This window comes from Mirounga leonina, unplaced genomic scaffold, assembly GCF_011800145.1.
Source record: "Mirounga leonina isolate KUSES-001 unplaced genomic scaffold, KU_Mleo_1.0 Mir_93, whole genome shotgun sequence".
Classification (NCBI taxonomy): Eukaryota; Metazoa; Chordata; class Mammalia; order Carnivora; family Phocidae; genus Mirounga; species Mirounga leonina.
The window spans coordinates 16,057,898-16,082,197 of record NW_023270854.1 but is presented as its reverse complement, the minus strand read 5'-3'; the positions used below and the strand labels follow the sequence as shown (position 1 = coordinate 16,082,197).

At 48.8% G+C, this 24,300-nt stretch overlaps 1 protein-coding gene across 1 annotated transcript; it reads right to left on the bottom strand.

The window, feature by feature from the left end:
- Window positions 1-389: 389 nt before the first annotated feature.
- Window positions 390-22,353, bottom strand: CPLX4 (complexin 4). The gene is made up of 3 exons (XM_034996224.1): window positions 22,182-22,353; window positions 15,726-15,813; window positions 390-1,405 (listed from the first exon to the last, which is right to left on the bottom strand). Exons 1-3 carry the CDS (start codon window positions 22,346-22,348, stop codon window positions 1,178-1,180), a joined length of 483 nt encoding a protein of 160 aa, XP_034852115.1. The 5' UTR covers window positions 22,349-22,353; the 3' UTR covers window positions 390-1,177.
- Between the last annotated feature and the right edge of the window lie 1,947 nt (window positions 22,354-24,300).

Sequence of the window (24,300 nt, the reverse complement as noted above, 5' to 3'; positions counted from 1 at the left end):
CCTCTGCCCCTCCCACCACCGCTCTGGTGAGCCCTGAGCATTATTTATTCAATGAGCAGATTCACCGAAAGGGTAGTATTTTGTTTTGGTTTGGTTGGCTTTAGTTAAACAGCTCTAGATGTTTCTGAGGTAAATATTCTAAGTCTTTTGAGCAATTCTCTTTGAAAGAGAGCAAGTGTTAAGAGAAGGAAATCCAGGACCCCCTGGAAGACTGGGGCACAGAATGACAGCATGATTTACTGGAAGCTAGTCTGCAGCAGAGGGCATGGGAGGCAGGGACAGGCGAGGAAAACAAAGGAGAGGTAGGGGAGGCAAGACGGGGAGAAGAGGACGAGAGAAAGCGGGGGGCGGGGCGGGGGGAGACACACACACACACACACACAGTGAGATTGATTTAACTTCTCAATGCTCTTTATTTGTCCACCTGCTTTGTTGCCATGGCAATCACCAACAGATGACAGGTGATGATGCTGAACGTGGAAAGAGCCATAGCCTTCCTAGTTGCCCCACCTCTACGGTCACCCTCTCAATCCATTCTTCACATGGCCTCTAGAATGATGCCAAGGGCTGGTGAAGTCCATTCTCTGTCTTCATTCCTCATCTTCATTTCTCATCATATCCCCGCCACTGCCCCTTGGCCTTGAACTGTCCAAGTGCCAAACCTGATGGGGACTCGAGTATCAGCCATGTCAAGGTGCCCAGGAGTGAGAGTCAGTGTGATCTTTGCTTGCCCTTGAACTGCAGCCTGGGTTCCCAGTGGGCTCCCTGACCTCCCACATCTTTTTCCAAGGGACCTGGAGTCATGCTAACGGTTAGAGAGGGTGAGACCTTGCTCTTTAAGAAAGGAAGTCAGAGAGGAAATGCCTTTTGCTTTTGTTTCTTCCAGGCTGTCCTGAAGATCTTCAAGCAGGAATGTGTTCTCTGTCACTCACAGACGAAATTTCACACTGAGCCACATTGGTAACTAAAAGGAAAGTATGTTTCCTACTGCAAGGTGCTAGCTAAGCGCTCTACCAGGAACATTTAGAACATCAAGTTGTTGTCTACTTTCTGGAGAGCTTTCTCATCATGCTTGTTCTGTGTTCATTATGTTTAAGTATACGCTGCTGGAAATGCTCCTCAGGAGAGTGGTCACCTCCATCTTGACGCTCTTCCTTCCTCCAGCCCACCTGGCCCCTCACATCACAGAACATTTCTGCTCTGCCGTCTGCTTCATTTCCGTGAAGGTGGCCTGGGCTTTTTCTTTTATGGTATCCAAGTCCATGTTCTGGAGATTCTGTAAATGCCCAAGAATAGAATCCTTGTCTTCTTCCTCTTCTTGATCTTCATCTACCATTTTCCGGAGGTCTTCGGGCAAGTCTACATCGTCTCCAGCCATCTGGATTTGGTTCTCGTCCATTTCACTCTGTGCAAAACACAAATACAGAAGAGATAAACCACTCTCAAACAACCAAACCACCAAACAGATAGTAAAAATAGCGGCAAAACCCTCTGTGGAGATGAATGACGTGGATGGTGCGCTCGGCTGTCTCTCTGTGCAGAGCCTGGAGGTCCTGGTTGACATGCCCCTCATTCACTGCACCTCGGGCCGATCAGAACTTTCTACAAAGGTCGTTCTCAAAGTGTGGTGCCTGGGCCCAGCAGCATTAGGCATCTAGGAACATGGTAGAAAGACAAATCCTTGGGCCCACCCCAGACCAACTGAATCAGAAACTCCTGGGCGGAGCTCAGCACTATGGGTTTTTTAAAAAAAAGAATCCATCCCCATCTTGCCTGCCAGCAAAGCTTGAGAATCACACTGTAGACTCCGCCTCAGGGCAGCTTTGCAAGCTTTGCCATCTACCGGCCCCAGCCCGTGACTCAGTGGCCCCCGCTGATCCCAACCTGGAGGGTGCAGTCTGGGCTCACAGGGGCCAACCGTGCTCAGTCACCATGGCAACTTCTGCTTGACCTTTGCCCCTTCCCTCCCTTCGACTAGACAGGGGCCCCTTGTGGGGTGCAGAATCATGTCCAGTTCAACCTTGCACGCCCCGCACCTGGAAGCAAGTCCGCACGGGCGCTTGTTTATTAAGTGACTCGTCGGGGGCAGGGCTGCTACCCAGCATCCTTCTGCGCTCCTCCCACCACAGTCTGCCCCTTACATATTTCACTTTGTGATCCCAAGAGTGTTCCAGAATTTCGTAGTGCATGCTGCCTGGTCTTAGACATTCCTTTATCCCTTTGGCTGCGGGGCCGAGAGAGAAGAATCTAAAGAAGTTTCTCTGGGATGGGCGCCTGGGTGGCTCAGTCCCTTCAGTGTCTGATTCTTGATTTTGGCTCAGGTCATGACCTGATGATCTCAGGGTTGTGAAGATCGAGCCCCACATCGGGCTCCACACCCAGCTTAAGATCCTCTCTCTCCCTCTGCTCCTCCTTCCCCACTCCCTTTCTAAAAAAACCTTTCTCTGGGAAAGGTAAGGGTAGTTTATATTCCAAGGTGGCTGCATCAGATGATTTCTGAGATCAGGTTGTAACAGGAGGCAAACAGCGCTCCAGGGGCCCAGAAGATTACAGAACGTCAGAAAAACAAAGGGTCGGAAAGATCTCAGCAGGCTTTGGGGATCACCCACCTCGATGTGCTGTGACCAAAGTGTGTGAAAATTCACGTAGAGATAAAGCGATCACTTAGTCTTAATCAGACCCTCATTGATTTGATTTTAGAAAGATCTTGACACCTGCTGAGTGCCCAGGTGGAGTTAAAGTCAACACCTACAGGAAAATATTAATTCCCCTTGCCTGGGTGCTGAGAAGAAATGGCTATCAACAAACATCGGTTGTCTCTGGGTCCAAAGAGCACGTCAGAGTAAGGTGGACACTATTCTCCATCTGTAAAGTGGATCTCCCGGCCTTCTCCAGCTCTAGAGCCACGTGGCTCCCCCCAGAGTTCCTTCTTTTGGTTCTCTGGGCAGAAGGACAACAAGCCTGGCTGCAGGGTCATGTAGTGGCAGGATTCCCATGCGGGGGGAGACGTACCCCTTTTGGGGGGTACGATCCTCACACATGCCCTCCTGGAAGGCCCCTGGGAAGGGCTACTCTCCACCGCAGCCTCCCAAGGGAGAGAAGCCTCTCCTTGCACTCGGCCAGGCCTTGGCCCCTCAAAGCGCTTAATGGATTAATTAGTTCCTCGTCAAACTCTTGTGGGGATTAATTAGTTAGTTAATCCGCAGGGGCTCCCAGCCAACCCTCCATCTCTCTATTTTTTATTTACCTACCCTAGAGGTTGCCTTTCTTGCTGATCATCCTCTGGGCAATTTTGCGGGGAGGAGAGGAAAGGCAGGTCATCAGCCTGGCAATTCTCAGTTCCTGTCGACGCAGGACATCTCCCCTCTCTTACGCACCCCGAAATAAATAATGATTTGAAAAGGCATTCCTGGGAATTCTGGCCCTCCCTCCCCACCCCTCTGGTTGGAAATAAGATCTCTGTGGATGTCACCCGAGTCAAAACCAAAGGAGTAGCCTGGAGGGACAGGCAGCTAGAGGGGTGCTGGGCCAGCCAGCTGGAGCTCAGAGAGTTGGGCCGCTCACGAGGGCGATGCTCCCCTGCCTCCCCTTCACCCCGCGGGTCAGCATGCTGCCTCTGGGGAAGTTTTGGAACGGTTCCTCCTTCAAGGAGGAGTTTCAAGTTTACTTTCTCCTCATTCCACTTGCCTAGGGAAGGGAGAGCGGTGGGGTTCCACTTTGTCTTACAACTCACCGAGGGGCTCTTGATTGGCACTTTTACCAAAGTGTGTCTCAAAGTGGGGTCCCCCAGGCCAGCAGCATCGGCGTCTCCTGGGGCCTTGTTGGAAACACACATCCTCAGACCTCACCCCGACCTGCTGACTCAGAAGCTGGGAGGGTGGGCCCAGCAATCTTGGACTTAGCGAGCCCTCCTAAGGTTTAAGTTTAAGAACCTCGGCTCCCCTTTCCTTGAAGACAGGACTGTAGCTGACTCATCTGCAAGGCTCCGAACCCAGCAGAGTGTCTGGCATGCAGACACAGACAGTAAACTCTTATTGAATGATTCTATGAGCCTGTCATCAGGGACGACAACAGCCTTCCCAATCCTTAAATGTGCAGGTCTGCTTTGCTGTAAAGAGCTCTATTGTCGTAGCTACTGACTTACTTGCCACGGCCGGTGGACCAGCACCCTGGGAGTCCAGTGTCGGCTTGAGAATCATGGCCTGAGTGCGAAGGTTGCCGCCACCACTTACACGCTGTGTGACCTTGGACACCTTACACAACCTCTCTGAGCTTTATTTCCTTACCTATAAATTGGGATTCTATTATTAGCCTTAGAGTTGTGAAGGATTAATTAGATGACACCTGCATTATTTGGAGTACATTAAGCAGTCAATCCCCAGTGGCTGCTCAGAAGTAGAATAACCCTCAGTGGTGGGCTGGGGATTTGCGCTGGATAATCATGACTCTTGCACATGGTGGTCAGCCTGATCAAGAGGCCTTGCTTTCTGTATACCTTCACCTCTGGCCTAGAAACAGCCCCCGATTTCACTCCAGAATCACGTTCCTGGCAGGCTGGGCCTGTTCATTTCCTTTTCGGCACTAGATCCTCAATTCTGGGAGACATCTACCAGGCCTCCCTTACCCTTTGTCATCCCACTTCCATGTTTGTGGGACCCAGACGATGGCCCAGGTTCATGACCAGCGCTCTTCCCCACCCCACCCCCCACCCCGGGGTCTGCCCCTCCCTGGGAACCTTATGTATACAGACCCCCTGCCCGCCTCCTGAGGCTTAGCAGGACTCACTGAACTCCCAGGGGCACCGGCCCAGTGAAGAGGCCTGAGCAGTCTCAGAATACATTTAGGCAGGGAATTCAGGGCCCTGGGCAGCCAGAGTGTGGTCTAGAAGAGGGTCGTAGGCTCTGTGCAGGCCTGTCCCTTTGGCCCTGTAGACTTTTCACCCCCATGTGAAGGAATGCGGCCCAGGACAGAGGGGAGCCTTCTAAAGCACGGGGCCCAAGGCAAGTGGCTCCAGCTGTCCAGTCTAAAGGCAGTATTCAGTGTCATCATTGGCTATGGCCAGAGTCCTACAGTCACCCTCCTTCTAGAAGGACAATGCCACTGACCGTCCATCAGCAGCACCATTGCTTCAGATGAGGACCTAGCACTGGAACCCATTTCCCTGGGCTGCAACTTGTGCTGTGGGTCCCTTCGACTAAGGGCAAGACAACCAGACAGGGCCAGTGAGCAGCTAGAGGACGAAGTGAAGCTCTTTGGGACCAAACCTGGGCCCCAGCCTCATTAGCACTGGGTCCTAAGCATGTGAGCTGGCCCCAGACCCAGGACAGGCCAAGGGCGAGGGTCCTGTTTGTAAAAAGGGGTCTGGGCTTTTTACAGCCTTCTGCAGCTGACTCAGACCGTTCCCCCGCGGAGGCGGCATGCGGCAGTCAAAGACCCGGGTTCGAGTCCTGGCTTTGTCATTTGGCCTCTGCATGACCTTTGTTTGGCAAGTCACCTTACGCTTCCGATGCCCAGTGGGAGGATTCCCAAGCAGATGGAAGGAGACATGCTCTCAGATGGTCTTGTAAGCTTCTAAGCCCTGGACAAGCGTGGCTGTGGTTATTCATATTTTTGAGAAACAAAGGGCAGATCGCTGTTACCATCCCTGCTCAAAGGGTCCCTGCGATTAAAACGGTACAGACAGTGACACAGAGCGTGGGAGAGTATTGCCCTTGAGAGAAAGATCCAGGATGGAGCAAGCCACGAAGAAGAATCAATGAAGTGTAGACGGTGGCCCGTGCGAAGCCTCGTCCCCTGGTCTCCCCAACCTCCCTGCCCGCGGGACCTTGTCTGCAATCCACACAGCGAACGTCTCGAGCACACTTTCTGCGGCCCACTCCCACTGACAAGTCAGGTAGGGGAGACCAGGGATGTTTGGACACGGTCCACACATCAAGGAAGGCAGTAGGCCTTAGCACACCCCCAGATTCGAGTGCGGTTACAGACAACCTGACTCAGCTCCAGGGAGGCAGGGAGGCTTAGCCCTGGGGAGCGCAGTGTGAATGAAGGGAGACGAGAATGAGGGAGGGAGGAGGTGAGCCTGCATATAGTTAGGGGCCCCGACAGCTGCCCTTTATTCCTAGAGGCTCAGTCTCAGAGGTCTTCTCGTTTCTAGAAATCTTATCAATTTGGGATATTGTTTAATGCAGTTAAGAGCTAATTATTTTTATGCCGGCTGACCAGAATCAGTTTTAATCTCTTGGTTTTTAACCAGATTTATAATCTTCATTGCCAGCGCTGAATGCCCCATTATTTAAATAGCCCCGCACCCTGCTCTGGTTATTCCTTGTGACTGATTTCTGACCTTTCACTGAAGAGTAAGCACGACCCTGGATTCCCACGGTCTGAGCCCTAGATTTTGACAAACTGGCCTTCATGTTGTACCCACCTCGAGATAGGCTGTAAAACGATCATATCTCAGACGGCTATTTTGTCAAAAAGCTCAGCATTCACCACTTGTTAGGGTCCGAGTCAATCAACCTTGCTGTGCTACAAATACCAGCTTGCTGGATTCTAGGCAGATTTTATTTGGGTTTTGGTTTGTTTATTTAGTTTTGGTCTACATGATACCAAACAGCTAGATTAACGGATTTCTTTGACTCTGACGCATTGATCTAACATCAGATGTTTCCCTGTTTGAGAGGACAAACCACTTCTCACTGTCCTCTGTATGAGTAGGGGGCTGCACTGGCTTCTAGGGAGGGTGACAGCCACCCCTGGTTCCTGTCCCACAGGAACCTATGAGACGTGGAGGGGGAGAGATAAAAGAACACAGCCAGTCGGGGCAGCTGGGTGGCTCAGTCGTTAAGCATCTGCCTTCGACTCAGGTCATGATCCCGGGGTCCTGGGATCGAGTCCTGCATCGGTCGCCCTGCTCAGCGGGAAGCCTGCTTCTCCCTCTCCCACTCCCCCGCTTGTGCTCTCTCTCTCACTATGTCTCTATCTGTCAAATTAATAAAATCTTGGGCGCCTGGGTGGCTCAGTTGGTTAAGCGACTGCTTTCGGCTCAGGTCATGATCCTGGAGTCCCTGGATCGAGTCCCGCATCGGGCTCCCTGCTCGGCGGGGAGCCTGCTTCTCCCTCTGACCCTCCCCCCTCTCATGTGCTCTCTCTCTCTCAAATAAATAAATAAAATCTTAAAAAAAAAAAAAATCTTAAAAAAAAAAAGAACACAGCCAGTCTACACCCCCTCCCCCCCACCAGCAGGTAAAAGAGAGCATGGCCTGCTTTGCCAAAGATAAAGGGGTATTGAGGCCAGAGTAGGAGCGAGGCAAGCTCCGATGGTCTGTGGCAGGGGCCCAGGCAATCGAATTGTTTAAAAGCTTTCCAAGTGATTCTAGAGCTGAGCAATGCGGAGGCCCTCGTCTGGGGCTTGCTCCCAGCAATGTCTGCTTCACCACCCCGTTCTCCCCCCATCAGCTACTTGGACAGAGGGTGTGGATCTGACTTCTTCGGTTGAGAGCGTGCACATGCACAGGACCCAGGAGGAGTGAGGATCTCTAGATACCAGCTGCGTACATCTCCCACTTCTTTCCTTCGCAAAGGCACGGCAGAGGGGCTCGAGAAGCCCGTGGAGGTCACTATCCAAGCCTCTCGTTTTCCAGAGGAGGAAGCCGGGGTCCTGAGACTTGCGTAGCTGTCATTCAGCTTGTTTGGGGGTGAGCAGCCCGCACCGCCACGGGGGCTAGCAGGAGAATGTGGCCAGTGGGGTCCGATCGGCTTGGGGTCCTATCTGGCCTTGACATTTACAGGCGGCGTGACCTTGGGAAGCTCCTCCTCCTCTCCCCCTCCCAGCCAGTGTCCTTATCTGTGAAGGAGAAATAATACCGACCTACCTTAAGCAGCGGTCGTGAGGACTCGGTGAGATTGCCCGCGTGGCTGAGGACCACCGCCCCGGCGTCCCGGCGTCCCGGGGCTCTCTCTCCCCTTCCCCAGGTCCCCTCAGGACATCCAGTGCATGGCTCTTTCAGGGGCAGGAGTAGAAGGAGCAAACTGAACTGGGACAGGACGGGGGGGAGAAGGAAGGGAAGGCCCCTGACGGGCCCCCGATGGCCTCCAGCTCTGCCACCAGAAACAGCTGCTCCAGAGCAGGAGGTTCCAGGGTCTGGGACCCTGCTGGGTGGCCCAAGAGCTCCGCATCTGAAGGAGGCCGGCAAAGAAACGTCCACAGAATCAGATCTTTTTTCAAGAGGCAACTTTTAAATTCTGTTCTAAGGGAGCTTTCAATGTGACACGTTTAAAGACAACCCCACTGGTAGATTTTCTTCTATCTTCCTCTTTATTCAATATGAATGATGCCCCTAATACAGCAGACAAACACCAGGTGTAACTAAATCATATAGCTCGGCAGGGGGCACAACATCATTTTTCAATGACTAACCTAGATTGACAATTCCGGTAATAGGATTAGGGTTCATTGTGGAACTGTTTTCTCTTATTAATTTGGCTTGACTTACATATACATTTTGAATTGGCTAGGGAGAGGGGCACATTTGTTTTTAGAAAGAATCTTGTGGCTTGACTTAAAACGTATTACTTCCTCTATTTGAAGAAATACGACATTTTAGTTATGCTATAAAATCACCTTCGGACTTCACGTACACAGTTATAACGTCTAATCCAGACTTGGTCTCTCTCTGAAAATTTATTTTAACATAACTCTCACAGCAGATAAAATCTTTCTGCTGTTTTTGATACTTTGCTCTTTGGGTGTTTTTTTTTTTTTTCTTTTCCTAGTAACATCCAACATTCAGCAACCGTTTTGTGTGTGTGTGGACGCACATGCGTGCACACTTTCTAGATGTCAGGCCCTGTGCAAGTCACCGAAGACAATGATGAACACCTCAGCCCCTTTGTTAAAGAGCACAGATCCAGCAGGCAAGAATATTCACGGTGGTCAGATACCATGAGACATGCACTTCGGGATTATGGGAGCATGAAGGGCGGTGGGAAGAAGAGGGTCACAGAAGGTTCTGTAAGAAGTGGCACTAGACCAAAATCTTCCGGGAAGAAAAGGGGCCACGGAGAGCAGAATGTAGGGAGCAAAGCAGGAGGAAGGTCCAGTCCAAGCAAGGAGTAGCAAGAGATGAGACTGGAAAGATAGGAGCCACATCACGGCTTTATTCTCAGAAGTTATGATCAGCCTTTTTGTTTTGTTTTGTTTTTAAACAGGGGATAAACAGGATCAGATTTGCACTTTGGAAACCTCACTCTGCAATTTTGAGGGTAGCAAGACTCAAGTGGAAAAGCCACTGATGAGCTGTTGTGGTAAGATGAGTCCTGCACTTGGGGATGAGTTGAGAATTATGTAGGAGGTGACATGGGGGTGACTTGATGATTTACTGGGTGTGAGGCTGGAGGAGGAGGGAAGAGTCAAGGGTGACTTCCGGCCGCCAGCCTTGGCAGGGTGGGGACAGGCTGGGGTGGGGGTGGGCATCCCTGGAAATGGGGCCTACAGGAGGAGCAGGTTTTGGGGGAAACGAGCCAGTCTGTTCTGGAGAAGAGCTATGAGGTGCCCAAGAAGAGGCAGATGCAGCAGGAACCATAGGGAGATTACGGGGGCTGCGGGTGTAGGTCTGAGAGTCATCCACACGTGTGAGGCAGCTGAGAGTGACAGCACGATGCCCTCCCTCCCCCACCCAAGGGCAGAGTGTGCAGATTCAGTGGGAAAAAGAGCAGGCCTGCAATATTCCAAAATCTGGGGGCAGCACCCGGGGAGGGTAGGCCATGAAGGAGACACAGGAGGAACAGTTCCAGGCAAATGAGACCCAGAAGCCGAGGAGAGAGAGAGGGCTTCAGGAGGAGGTGACGGTCACGACGGTCACGGTGTTGAGCAGGACTACCCAGCACTGGAAGGAGGTAGGCGTCAGTGGGGCAGTAATGGGAGCCGGTCACTTTGGGAAGGTACCTAGAGAAGCATGTCTACTCCGAAAGTGCTATCTGCTTGTTCTCGTGGGGAGACATTTGACCTTCTTTATAAAGGAGAGACACGGAGAGGAAACGGGGAGGACACAGGGCAGGGGCTGATCAGCGGAGCCAGACCCAATCCTAACGTGAGCATCATGGATTCCCTTAGGTGCCTTGAGTCCTCCGGGTACCTGCGACTCCAAAGCCAGAGGAAATCCACACCGCGTGGACATGCGCACAGTTTCCCAGATCCTTCCTTATTGGACTCCTTATGTGATTACTGCAATTAAAAGGGGTCATCCAAAGACACGGGTATAATAAATAGTGTTGTCATAAACAGTGAAGGATGAACTGGGAGAGGAGGCTTTTACTGTTCCCTAGAGGGCTGGGCCCAAATTGCTCCTTTCCCGAGTCCAGATTTCCTTTCCCCGGTCAGCAATCAGTGAAACTCTTTCACGGGGAACACCAGCCAAATAATTTCTTTAGAAAGTACAGTTCTAATTCCAAAATGTGACATAGTTATCCTCATTAGACTTGACAGCTCCCGGGAAGACATTTTCCTCAAATCTGCTCTCCGTTGGGCCTCGGTAAGGGGAAGGGCCCAGAACCGCCTCCTGCTGGTTGTGTGGCTGCCGGTGACCCCGGGGAATTGTGAATGAGGCACCCAGGGGGTCATCCCTCGTTAGCTGGAGGACATGGTGAATGTGTCCAACTCCCCGTGGACTGCTAATACCATTAGTACGGCTGCTTACCCAATAGGCACTTGATAAGACAACAGAGGGCTTAGAAGTCTGCAAACCTTGAGGGGAGGGAAAGGTGGTTATGAGGAGCCCAAGGAAGGGCCTGGTGACCCTTTGCTTTCTGCCCAGCACTGTTTTCTTGTTAGACAGTTGTGTTCGTTCTCGAGTCGACCATCCTGGATGGAGATACAGTTGAGAGAGGGTGTAGGGACAGTGGGGCATAGAGAGTGCTGGGTGAAGAATCAGGAGGCTGGAGGCCCTGTTGGCACAGTAAGCTTTGTGAGCTTGGGCAAGTCCCTTGATTTCAATGAGTTTTATGATTATGCATTGATGTGCTTTTTTATGTCTATAAAAAATAAGTTTAATAAAAATAGAAAGACCATTCAGACTAGGGGAGCCAAAGCCCGGGGGCAGCCCAGGAACCCACACCTGCCCCAGAAGGAGAGCTTGGACAGTTGCAAGGAGGGGCAGTGGGCATGCTCCTCAGATGACCCCGCCCATTCCGATGTTGAGGCTAACTGTTAATGACAATATGATTTGTCCTACCAGTGTCTTTTGATGACCTTTTTTAATAGTCGCCATGCCTTACATATATCCTCAGGACTTATTTATCTTACACCTGGAAGTTTGTCCCTTTTGGCCCTCTTCACCCTTTTCACCACCCACCCCCACCTCTGGCAACCACTAGTCTCTTCTCTGTGTCTGACTACTTCTTCTTTTTAAGATTCCACATACAAGTGAGATCATACAGTATTGTCTTTCTTTGTCTGACTTATTTCACTTAGGATGATACCCTCAAGGTCTATGTTGTTGCAAATGGCAAGATTTCCTTTTTTTATGGTTCAATGATACACACACACACACACACACACACAACCCAGGATGGCCATTTTCAAAGGCAGCAATCAAATAAGTAATCTTATAAATAAGTGAAGTAATCAAGATGCCAAGCCCCACCAAGAGGATATATGTAATGATTTGGGAATCTGTTGCCCCATCTCCGGCCTCACAGTTCCTCTGTCAGCACCCCCAGCCCCCACTCTAGGGGTGTAGCTCTGGCTGCCGGCCCCTCATTCCTTTCTCTGGGGTCTCTGGACTTACGGTCATGGCCTTGAACTTTCCCAATCACAGCGAGGCCCCTGGGCACGGCCTGACCTTCCAGGGCCTCCTTGCTCCTTAAGGGAGCATCGAGGAGATGAAGACCTACGGGTTCAAGTCCCATTGTGGTTTTCGGAAGGCCTTCTAGGGATTCCACTGTGAGGAGTCCTTCTGTATAATCAAAGAAACCCCTAAGAGTTACATACAGGTCCGTGTAGCCAGCAGCATGGGCCCCTCCAGGTAAGCTGGTTTGGTACAGTACGAGAATCAAAGCATGGCTTTCAAGGCCCAGGGAAAGACTGTCCCCATAGTGGTCATTTCCCCAAAGTCATCCCCTCTTAGGGCCGAATATTCCAATGCCTTCCCTGGTCCTCAATTACTGGCCTTTCAAAATCTCCCTCCATCCTGCTCGCTGTGGAGACAGCTCACCCCGGTTTGCTTTCTAGCTCTCCGTCCTGGCACAGCATGGGAGGGTCCTGCTGCTCTGACGCTCCCCTCCCGGCCTGTCCCCACCCGGCCCTCGCGGGCGCGGCCACCTCCTGTTGGCGACAGCCGCTCCTAGGAGGGCCCTCCAGATCTTTCCCGGGTCGCCGGCACGGCAGCTGCTTTACAATACAATGCACAATCTGGTCCTTCGCAGCAAACGAATAGACTTCCAAAAAAAAAAAAAAAAGATCACGTCCAGACATTTCTTTCTGTTCCCGCCATCACCGTCCGGGCTGCAACCCCCAGGCCCCACGGAAGAACGGAGAACCGCGGCGCGCCCGTTACTTCCCTGCGGCTGCCGTGCGCGTCTAGGGACAGCAGGGGGCGCGAGGGAGCCGATCCTGTCCCTGCCCCGCGGGCTGCACACAGAAGCCCGGGCAGGAGTGGGGGCTGCTCTTGGCCTGGGAAATGCGTCTGTCCCCCAGTGCAACCTTCTGGGCCTGGGGGCTTTGAAGGCCCGCTGTGCGCAGAGCCTAGACGAGGCGGGCGGGAGGGGAGGAGAACACCTGTAACAGCCCCGGGAGGCAGAGGGGTTGCCCAAGGGTGGGGGGGACTTCACGGGCAAGGTGCTGCCGAGCGGCTGGGCCCTTAGCCACATCTGGTGAGAAGTAGACAGAGTGGAATGGGAGCCCGCTGGTCTTTTTTTTATGATACACTTTCTATTAATAACCATTTTGTGGATCGTGTAATTGGGTTAGAATTTCCCTAATTTGTACGTGCTGTATGAAAAGCGGGTATTTGTATCTGTTAGTATTTTTACCATTCACACCACAGGCCAATCCGGGAAGCACCGTGTGGAATCAATCCATTTTTACAAAATGCAGCCATGATATAAAAGGACGCCTGGGAGGCCTCTGCCTGAAAGCCAACTGCAGTGACGGCTCAAGGGCAGAACGCTTTCAAGTGATACTCTCATCTGTCTGCTTGGCTTGTGTTTGGGAAGTTCGCAGCGGCTCCCAGGGCTGGGGCGAAGCCGGCAGACCACCCCGGAGGGGGAGAAGCCACGTGCCTGCTGGGTTTTGGAGTGGGATTCTGCACCACGTCACTGAAATCCCCAGCCGTACAGGTGGTCCCCAGAGTCTTCCTGCAGGTTGAGGCCACAAAGAGAGGGCGCCTGGGTGGCTCAGTTGGTTAAGCGACTGCCTTCGGCTCGGGTCATGATCCGAGGGTCCTGGGATCGAGTCCCACATCGGGCTCCCTGCTCCGCGGGAGGCCTGCTTCTCCCTCTCCCACTCCCCCTGCTTGTGTTCCCTCTCTCACTGTGTCTCTCTCTGTCAAATAAATAAATAAAATCTTAAAAAAAAAATTATCTATGAAGCCACAAAGAGCTCAAAACTGGACTCAAACTTTTGGGACACCTTGAACACGGAGTAGAAATTGCAGAGACCTCGGGGCCATAGGGAGCAGCGTTTAAATCCTTTTGTGAAGAAGTCCCTCTTCTTCGTGGTTGAGAAGCTTACGTTCCCATCCTGGTTCTATCAGTCGGTAGCTGTGGCTTTTTGCAAAGCTCCCTAACCCTTCAGGCTGCAGTTTCCTCGTGTCTAAAAAGAGGCAGTGGCGTTAGGTTCTTAGATGAACTCAAAGTTCTTTTTCCAAGAAAAACTCCAAGAAAAACTCAGGTGAGGTCTCACATGCATTAGGCATTTGAAGTAGCTATGGGGAAAGGGGCTGATGAGCACTGGGAAATCATGCAATGAGAGATACTGGGCCCCACTGTCAACAATTGGTTGACCTTTTCACGCTCCCTCCACCGCACCCCCAGCTGGCTTTAGGGAGGCTTAGCCTATGCAGACATAGTCCCTGTCCCTCCTTTGGGCCTGATCATCTCCGGGGAGGATCTGAATGTGCACATTTGGTGGCTATAATTCTTTCCTCTTTTTATAGCTTCTGTTGGAAAGGCTCCAGTCCCAAAGGATAGCTTGACTCCGAAATTTGGGTTCTTTTTTCTTTGAAGACCATCAAAGCCCTGCTGCTGAGCCTTGAGGGGTTCACCCCTGAGGTTCTGGAAAAGAGCAAGATGTGGGGCCCTCATTACGAAGAAAATAAAAGCTCATGTTCTCGGCCTCGAGTTGTTGCCTTATTGACACAGATCGGTGTGTTTACTCCAGGTCTTCGAGACCCCTGGCTGTTATTATGAAGAAAGAAGACTTCTGGGCATAGACAGAACCACGGGAAAAATAAGAATTGTCATCTACTGAGCTCCATCAGTCAGGCACTGTACTAGGTTCTTTACATTATGGTACCTCAGACAAAGACTTGGTGACGCCGCTGTCTCTGTTTTACAGACGAGGAAACTGAGGCTCAGATATATTAAAGAGCCATCTGAGGTTGCAGCAGAAATGAAACCCAGTTCTCCTAAAGACAGCTGGACCCATCCCAGGGAGCTTTGGGGAATCCACCAGACGATGGGAGTGGAAGGGACCGTGTTCCCAAGTGGCCAATGGGAAAAAGCATTAAACCAGAATGAGGGAGGCAAAAAGCAAAGCCCTTCTTTTCAAAATTCATGGGTCGCAGTGAAAACGTTTAACCTTCACTGTGAGTTTTCCTCTCCTCTCTGAGACCAGAACCCGGGTCCTGGGGCATCTTAGGGAGGGGAGGCTCTCCCACAGGTTGGGGCTATTGAACTCTTTGGTGACTTCAGCACTGGGTGGGGCTGTGTCCCTTTGTTTAGTGCTGGTAGCTTCTGAAGTCCGTAGGGGACCCACAGGACGAGAGCTTCTGAGCCCCACCGTCACATATCAACACCTCCTCTTCCCCTCGGCAAACCAGCTGCCTGACCAGAGCCTACAGGTGTTCGTTCTCTCCGCCAGCACCGAGATGGATCGATGGATGATGCCAGGGGATGGCCATCGCCACAACAGTGTCTCCATAAAGAAGGAGCCGATTGCTCTTTTGAAATACAGGCAAAGTATGGGGGGAGTTAAGACCCTGGGTTCTGCCCTCCCTGGCCTTTGGCAGGAGGGACTTACTTTCTCTCGCTTCTGCTTCCTCTACCATCAAGCGGAGGTGATGATAGAATACCTGAGAGGGCTGTTGGGAAGGATTCAAGGAATTGCTATGTCCGAAGCCGTTCGAACAGTGCCTGGTGCGTGATACTAAATGCCAGCTGTGATGATTTCCTCCCTGTGTAGTTACACATAGAAGTTCTAGGGGCTTTACAGAAATGCACATTAAACTGTCACTTACAGGTATTAACTCCATTTGGTTGAGAGAAAATGCAAGTTCATAGAGGTTAAATGACTGGACTCTAGTTTTTATGAACTAGTTCAATGTTCTTTTCACTACATCAAATGCCTCAATTAAGATTAAGACAAATATACGTGTGTGTATATGTGTGTGCATGTGGTGTGTGTGTGTGTATTCTTAAGTGTGACCATTTGCTGATAATCAAACATTCCCCGTTTTCTATTATTTAAGAAATTAAATAGGATGTTTACTGTATTAAGAGCGTCTCACCTTCGGGAGTCTGTACTTTTCTCTGAGATGAACTCTGAGGCATGCCCTCTCTGCCTTTTTTTGTGTAAATGCAGCATCTCTTTCCATCCTAAAAGTAAAAGAATAGAATAAGGGATCAAAGGACTTAGAGGGTAGAGGACATTCCAGTCCCTGCACAGAGGAGCCGGACACTGGGATAAAGCTTCCTACGTCCCCAGACACCTGCCTCTCTTTCCGTCGTTCTCCTGTCTCCTGTTCCCCTAAATCCCAGAGATGGCTTGGTTCTGGGAATCTCCTTAGGATGCAGCCCAGGGAGGGGCAGAGTGACTATTCCTAGTATATAGTTGACCTCCCAGGGTTGCTCTAAATAGAACCTGGGACCACAAACATCAGAGTCCCAGGGGATAATACCCAGCTGGGTAAGAATGCAGCTTCCTGGGTGTGATCTCAGACTGACTCATCAGAACCCCTGGGGGCGGATGAACGGAAGCTATGTTTTTAACAAGTTTCCTGAATGATTCTTAGTGAAGTGAAAACAGGGTCAGAGCATCCAGGGCTGGGGGGTCCTTTAGAGGCACATGGTATTTAGGGATGTAGAGAAAGCTGTTTCCCTTCATTGTCACCCCCTCCGGGCCCCAATTTTGGTACAGCGTTCCGTTCCCTGTTTGGAAGGAGGCACCCCCAAACGGGGTAGGGTAGATTTCCATAATGCTCTGGGGATGACCTAATTGGACTCAGGGTTAGGCTGGGTTGAAATGGACTCCCCTGCTCACAGTGACCGAGGCAGGAGCAGACAACCTTTGGGGCAGGTGCATTACGGGGGCCTCCATTTATACACACAGCCCTGCCCTCTGGCTGTACCAGACTGGCCCCAGCTGGGTACATGAAATCCTTTCTCTGAGAGTTTGGGACCGGGACCAAGAAAGACAGACATTCACTGGGAAAGGTGGACTTGGAGGCCGTAGGCTGCCATGTTCCCCAGGCCACGGGGTCAGGGTGGCACGGTGAGGAGCGGTGACAGCTGAGAGGCAGGAACAAAAAGCAGCCATACTGGGGACAGGAGTGACGGCAAGAGCCAAGAAGGAGCTCACGGCTGGCTTGCCACATTATTCTGGTTCCTAGGTTAGGCCCCTGTGAGGCCTGGTGGGGTTTCTTTTCTTTTTTTTTTAATACTTAAATTATTTATTTATTTATTTATTTATTAAAGATTTTATCTATTTATTTGACAGAGAGAGAGAGACAGCGAGAGCAGGAACACAAGCAGGGGGAGTGGGAGAGGGAGAAACAGGCTTTCCGCAGAGCAGGGAGCCTGATGTGGGGCTCAATCCCAGGCTCCCGGGATTATGACCTGAGCCAAAGGCAGACTCTTAATGACTGAGCCACCCAGGCACCCCAAATTATTTATTTATGGAGAGAGAGTGTGAGCCGGTGGTGGGGAGGGGCAGAGAGAGAATCTCAAGCAAATGGAGCCTGACACAGGCCTAGATCTCACGACCCTGAGATCAGGACCTGAACCAAAATCAAGAGCCGGACCCTTAAACGACTGAGCCACTCCCAGGTGTCTGGCCTGGTGGGGTTTCTGCTGAGGGGTTTCGTGAAGCATCGTTGCATGAAGGATTATTTGCATTAAAGTAAATTCCGTTTTCATTTTTCAGTTGGCTAAATTGGTTTCTATTTCTTAACTTCACGGTTTGAAATCCTCTTCACCACCACACAGAAGGCTGCCTGAAGGAGGGGCCGATCTGAAGCGAGCAGATTAAACTACTGTGCCCGGGGCCCTGAGCACAGGCGCCCCCTGAGTGCCCTGCCTGCCCCCCCGCCGCTGCCAAGGTCAGGCCCAGAATAAGCACCAGATAACACTGGCCCATCTTCTGGATTTGGAGAGCGAAACAGAGTAAGTGACTTGCCTAAGAGATCAGTGACCCAGGGCTTAGGCAGAAGCAGATCTTTTCTCCCCAGTATTTTACTACGAAAAATTTTAAACATACAGAAAAGTTGGAAGAATTTTACAGTGAAACCCACATACTCAACATCTAGATTCTACAATTAGCGTCTTACTGTACATGTTTTATCACATACCTTTCTCTCTATGCATTCATTTATCCGCTTTATCTTTTGAAGTATTTCAAAGTTGTAGACACCAATATTCTTTCCCCCAAACACTTCAACACGAATGCCATTCGCTACAGAGACGTACTTGTTTGCGGCTCTTTTTTTTCTTTTGAAGTAAAATCTGTGTACAATTCAACGCACAGAGCTTCCATGTACTGTGCTGGTTAATTTTATGTGGTGACTTGACTGGGACGCAGGGTGCCCAGATTAAACATGATTTCTGGGTGTGTCTGGGAGGGTGTTTCCAAATGAGATTAGCCCTTGAATCAATGGACTGAATAAAGCAGATTGCCCTCCTGGTGTGGGTGGGCAGCATCCAATCCATTGAGGTCTTGACTAAAAAGAAAAGGCAGAGAGGAAGGGGGAATTCTCTCTTTGCCTGTCTGCTGGAGCTGAGATCTCAATCTTCAGCCCTTGGCTAGGACTTACACCATCAGCCTTCTGGTTGAGAAAGACACCGGCAACTTTCCTGGGCCTCCAGCTTGCAGACAGCAGATAGCGGGACTTCTCAGCCTCCGTAATCACATGAGCCAATCCTTATAATCAATCTCCTGTACACGTATATACACATACACATACGTGTATGTCTTTCTCCTATTGGTTCCGTTTCTGTGTGTAACCCAAACCCCTATTAAGATAACGAAAAACGGTACTATCACCTGAGAAATTTCTCTCTTCTCCATGCCCAGTTAACACCTGCTTCCCAGTCACTGTCCTTTATCCTCCAGAGATTGGTTGTGACTGTTCTAGAACTTTCTATAAATGGAACCATAACCTACACATTCTTTTGTATAAGTCTTCTTTTACTCAGCATAAAAAACTTTTGAGATTTATCCAGGTGGTGTTATTTATCAGTGGTTTGTTCCTTTTTATTATTACTGAGTGCATTGTCCTGTATGAATATGTCATGCTTGTTTATTCATTCGCCCGTGGATGGACTTGGACTATTTCCCATTCAGGGCCACTGTCAATGAAGTTGCTATGAATACTTTTGTCTAAGTCTTTTTGTGGACATACATGTTCAGTTCTCTGCGGTAAATATCTAGGCATGGCACCACTGAGTTGCAGGGTAATTTGATTGAGTGAGTTTAGTTTTATAAGAAACAGCCTGACTTCTTCCCAAGTGGCTGTACCATCTGATGTCTCATCAAATGGAAAAAAAATTCTTAAGTTGTTCCACATTTTGGCCAACATTTGGTATTATGTCTTTTTAATTTTAGCCATTCTGCTGTGTGTAGTGGTACCTTAGTCTGATTTTAATTTTCATTTCCATGATGACTAATAATATCAGATGGGTTTTTTCATGTACTAATTGGCCGGCCGTTTGTGTATCTTTATGAAGTACTTGTTCAACGCTTTTTGCCCCTTTTTTTTTTTGCTTTTATTATTGAGTTGTAGAAATTCTGTATATATTCTAGATCCCAGTCCTTTGTCAGGCATGTTTTGCGAATATTTTCTTTCAGTCTGTGACCTGCCTATAAGTATTCTCTCTCTCTCTCTTTTTTTTATTTGTCAGAGATAGACAGAGAGAGAGAGCATAAGCAGGGGGAATGGCAGGCAGAGGGAGAAGCAGGCTCCCCACTGAGCAGGGAGCCCAATGCAGGACTTGATCCCAGGACCCTGGGACCATGACCTGAGCCGAAGGCAGACACTTAACTGACTGAGCCACCCAGGTGCCCCGTAAGTATTCTCTTAATGGTGTCTTTTGACGTACAAGAATTTTCAACTTTGATAAAGTCTACATATTTTAAAATTTTATGGTTATTGCTTTCAGAGTCATGTTTAAGAAATCTTTGCCTACTTTCAAGTTGCAAAGGTTTTTTTTTCTATGCTTTATAATTTTAGCTTTTATGTTCAGTTCTGTGATGCATATCAAAGTTCAAGTAACAGGGATGCCTGGGTGGCTCAGATGGTTGGGCGTCTGCCTTCGGCTCAGGTCATGATCCTGGGGTCCTGGGATCGAGTCCTGCATTGGGCTCCCTTGCTCCTTGGGAGCCTGCTTCTCCCTCTGCACACCCCCCCCTCTCTGTCTCTCATGAATAAATAAAATCTTTAAAAAAAAAGTTCAAATAACAAATGGTATGATAGCAGTTATTGTACCATAACTAAGGTAAAGGGACATTTTACTATTATTGAGAAAAATGGAGGGATCAACGGACTGTTGTTGCATTCTAGGTGATGAAGCTATTGAAAACTCAAGCAACAAACTGGAAGTCATGCCTCTTGCCAGAAGCAGGCTGACCCCATTGCCCTGCTACTATTTCTTAAATTGGGTGACTACATAAATTGATAACATTCACACACACCCACCCCCCACCCCCCCACCCCCCCTGCCAACACACACACAGCCAAGTAGTTGGCAAATAACCCAATCCACTGATTGACCACACCATTTGGGCATTCTGGCCTTTGATCTATCCAGATATAAAGTCAGGGAAAATTAGGACATTAGTTAATCAAACAGATGCCGTATCTGTGAGCAGATGTATTGCTTGGACCTCTTATATGATATTTTACACAATCAGATGTATAGTCTAAATTTCTGGCCAGTTTCTTTTTATTCGCTCACTTGAGCTGAGAACATTTGGTGCTATCATTCTGCTTGTTTCCTCATTATACTTGTTTTTTGTTTGTTTGTTTACAAGCCCTAGGAGAAACTAGCTTATATGCAAGGGATGCTGTTTCTTTTGCCTGTGTTTTATTTTAGCACCAACATCATGTGTGCAGTTGTATTTATTTTTTAAACTGACTTTAATTGACTGCAGAGCCAAGTGTAATACATTCTAGGTAGTTTATAAGCTACAATTTCTTTCAGAGAAAATATAATAGACAAAGTTTCCATTAAATGTAAGCCTTTGTACTTTCTTAGTTTCCTCCAGGTCATCAACCTTTCACTTATAATCATCTTAGCAATAGGACTTAGGCCACTCTTATGTAATTGATCATTAGCAAAAGAGCCATGATGGCAAAAAGAAATACTCTTATTAAATGAGAAATGCTTTTTTTTTTTTTAAAGTAGGCACCATGCCCAAAATGGGGCTTGAACTCAAAACCCCGAGATCAAGAGTCGCATGCTCTACCAAATGAACCATCCAAGTGCCCCGAGAAATACTTTTAATTAATACTTAAAAAAAAACGATGAACATTTAACCTCAAGATTGAGGCTTCAATTCTTCATTGTTATGAAAAGACTCTTAGGGCGCCTGGGTGGCTCAGTCGTTAAGCGTCTGCCTTCGGCTCAGGTCATGATCCCAGGGTCCTGGGATCGAGCCCCGCATCGGGCTCCCTGCTCAGCGGGAAGCCTGCTTCTCCCTCTCCCACTCCCCCTGCTTGTGTTCCCTCTCTCACTATCTCTCTGTCAAATAAATAAATAAAGTCTTAAAAAAAAAAAGACTCAAGTTATTCTACCTTAAAATCTAAAAAATTACATATAGATTAAAGATCAGTCTGCAGCAGTGAAAAATTGTGGGTGATAGTCATATTCCACAATGCCCAACTGTTACTGATGTTTTGTTTTTATTTTACATAGTCAGGAGAATGTCCTTATGTAGCCAGGAGAATGTTCTTATTTCTTGGAGGTACATTGCTGAAGTATTTAGGGGTGAAGTACCATGATGTATTTACTTTAACTTTACACTTATTTAAAAATGCCTCTATCTATCTATCTATCTATCTATCTATCTATCTATCTATCTATCTATCCATCCATCCATCCATCCACCCAACTAACCATCTATAAGCAAATACAACATGTTAACTGTGACTTTATTCATAGGTTTATATGGGTGTTCATTATACTGTTCTACTTTTCTGTACCTTTAAAATTTCCATAATAAACAGCCCACAAATTTATTCACAGTTTTTGTGAAGCCGAGTCTTATGACCTAATCCTCTTGTTGTGCTTTCTAGGGTTTTCGCACACGTAAGAGAAAAAAGATTGCATGGTGTGCGCTTCGAGGCCCTCTTCCAGGTGCAAAATCTGAATTCTTGAGTTTGAAACCTTTCTATGTGCTAGGAGGGTGAGTTTGGGGAAGACTGTAGAGTTAGGCTCACCATTGTTCATTTGAACATTTCAACCGAGGTTAACTGAAATGAACCTAGACCAGAAAAAGTGTTAAGCCGCTTTCAGAACGACATATAGATTCGTTCATTGTCTCTTGCCACCATCCCTACAAGCAGGACATGGTACCTGCTGCGGCGAGGAGATGGTTCATGGAGCAGAACACACGTTCCTAAGGTCAGAAGCAAGCAGCACAAGAACATGCATCTAAACAGCAAAGCAAAAGAGGTCGGGGAGCTGAAGAAGGTATGGCCAGAATTCATTTCTTTTGGTTCTGAGAGGGAAAGGGAGCCGCGGGTACTCACTTCTCCTCAATCATTTGCTTCTGATATTCCTCATACTCCTCTCTAGTCATCCCTTGAGCTGCTGCCGGATCCGATGTGCCTCCTTCTTCTTTTTTTTCTTCAGACCCGCCACCGAATCCTAAATTCTTTACCTGGTTACTTATCATAGTTTTCATGAAGAAAGCCATGGTTTCTGCCCCCAGAAAAATAAAACCAAAACTCAGATGAAACGTGAAGAAGAAGAAGAGAGAGAGAAAAAAAGACAAAATCTCCAAATATCCCCAACGACAGCAATGCACTTAAGAGAAGAGGACTTTGCACGGCCTCATCTAATCAAGGGCATGATGATAGAGAAGAGTGGTTTGCGGGCTGTAAGCTGGATTAAAGAGATGAACTCCTTAATATAGGGAGGCAGATGGTTCAGATTACTAAGGCATACAGTCAGATGCAACCGACTGCTTTCTGAATTAATACACTAAGCTAATTTCAGAGGCAAAAAAATCTCTCACATTGTCTACTCCTCTCCCTACCCATTTCTAAATTTGAAATTATAAGCGCAGCAGGGCTTCATCAAGAGTCCTGTTTCAATTAATCAGAGCTGACTGACTACATGTCTGTAATGGAATGTCCAAATTCCAGCCCTTGAGCACAACATCCTGTTGAAAACGGAGTCCAGTGAAGCTCAAAACGCCAAATGCTTCATTAAGCAAAAATAATCCTTTGATCCATCATTTTATCTCATTGGACTCTTAAGTACTATGCAAGGATTTGCCTTTTGGTGTGCTTGAGTTGTGCCCTGCTTCTGTGGTTCCCGTGGCCCATACATCAATCCTCAACTGAGGTAAGTCTAAAGGGCGAGCCAGCGAGCCCTTCACTTAGATCTGGAAGATCACCTTAGCCTTCTCCTGCACTGACATGTTACATCTCTGCTTGGAAACGAAGCACCAGACACTTTCAGTGCTCGAACCCACAAGGTAAGCACAACGTGAGCTAAATCACCCACGTGGAACGGGGTCACCTTTCCCCCCTTACACTGGGTCCACTTCCTGGGGTCTCTGTTCATGCTCACTGGTGTACTCCAATCAAACTTTTGACAATGTTTTCTAACACGCAGCACATTTTCAGTGGCTGTGGTTTTCTTCAGGTCAAGGGAGGAATTGAGTATGGCTAAGACTTTAATCTGTTAGTATCTTTCTAATTAAAGCACTCCAAGAGGGGGTGGGGCGGAGAAAGAGATGTAGGCTCTTTGTAACCTGGGCTTGTTAATTTGTCTGTAGGCATGGGCCCCTCAGATCGTACAGAACTGGGTAATGGTTAATAATTCCCTTTTACTAACCTATTTAAAGATGTTGCTAAAATGATCTCAGCGGGAAAGACTGCAAAGGGTCAGGATGAGATAGGAACTGAGCCGAATGCTCCGACCAAGGGCGCGCATTCATACTGGCTTCACTTTCACTTTTAGAGGCACTGCCTAGAACTTAGTGCATTTGGACCATTGTCCCTACACTTCCATTTCGAACCCACCAGGTCTCCTCTCCTCTCGCACTGAGGGGTGTTACAGAGCCCGTTAGCTGACGGGGTAAAACTACAGCCTGGGATTCCGTGTTGTGTTTGCTCAGGTCAGCCCGACTCTCCTTTAGAAAACACTGCAGTGTTTCATGAGATTAAAAACCACTTAAAAAAAAGATTTTATTTATTTGTCAGAGAGAGAGGGCACAAGCAGGGGCAGTGGCAGGCAGAGGGAGAGGGAGAAGCAGACTCCCTGCTGAGCAGGGAGCCCGAAACGGGGCTCCATCCCAAGACTCTGGGCTCATGACCTGAGCCGAAGGCAGACCCTTAACTGACTGAGCCACCCAGGTGTCCTAAAACCACTTTTATTTCCCAAAGAGAAAGAGGATCTGCCTAACAGTGCTCTTCCGAAAGCGGAATCCCTAGTTACTTTCCAGTATGGATGTGGGGGAGGGGGCAATCTAGCATCACAGAGACCCTTAGGTAGTAGCTACATGGGTGCAGCAGCTGGATATCGATACTGCTGTTTCCTGAAATCAGATCTCTCATGGTCTTCCCAGTAGATAATTCCATTTGAAGTGGGATGTCTTTAAAATCTCTTTATTCCTCAATTTATTACAATGGCCTCTCC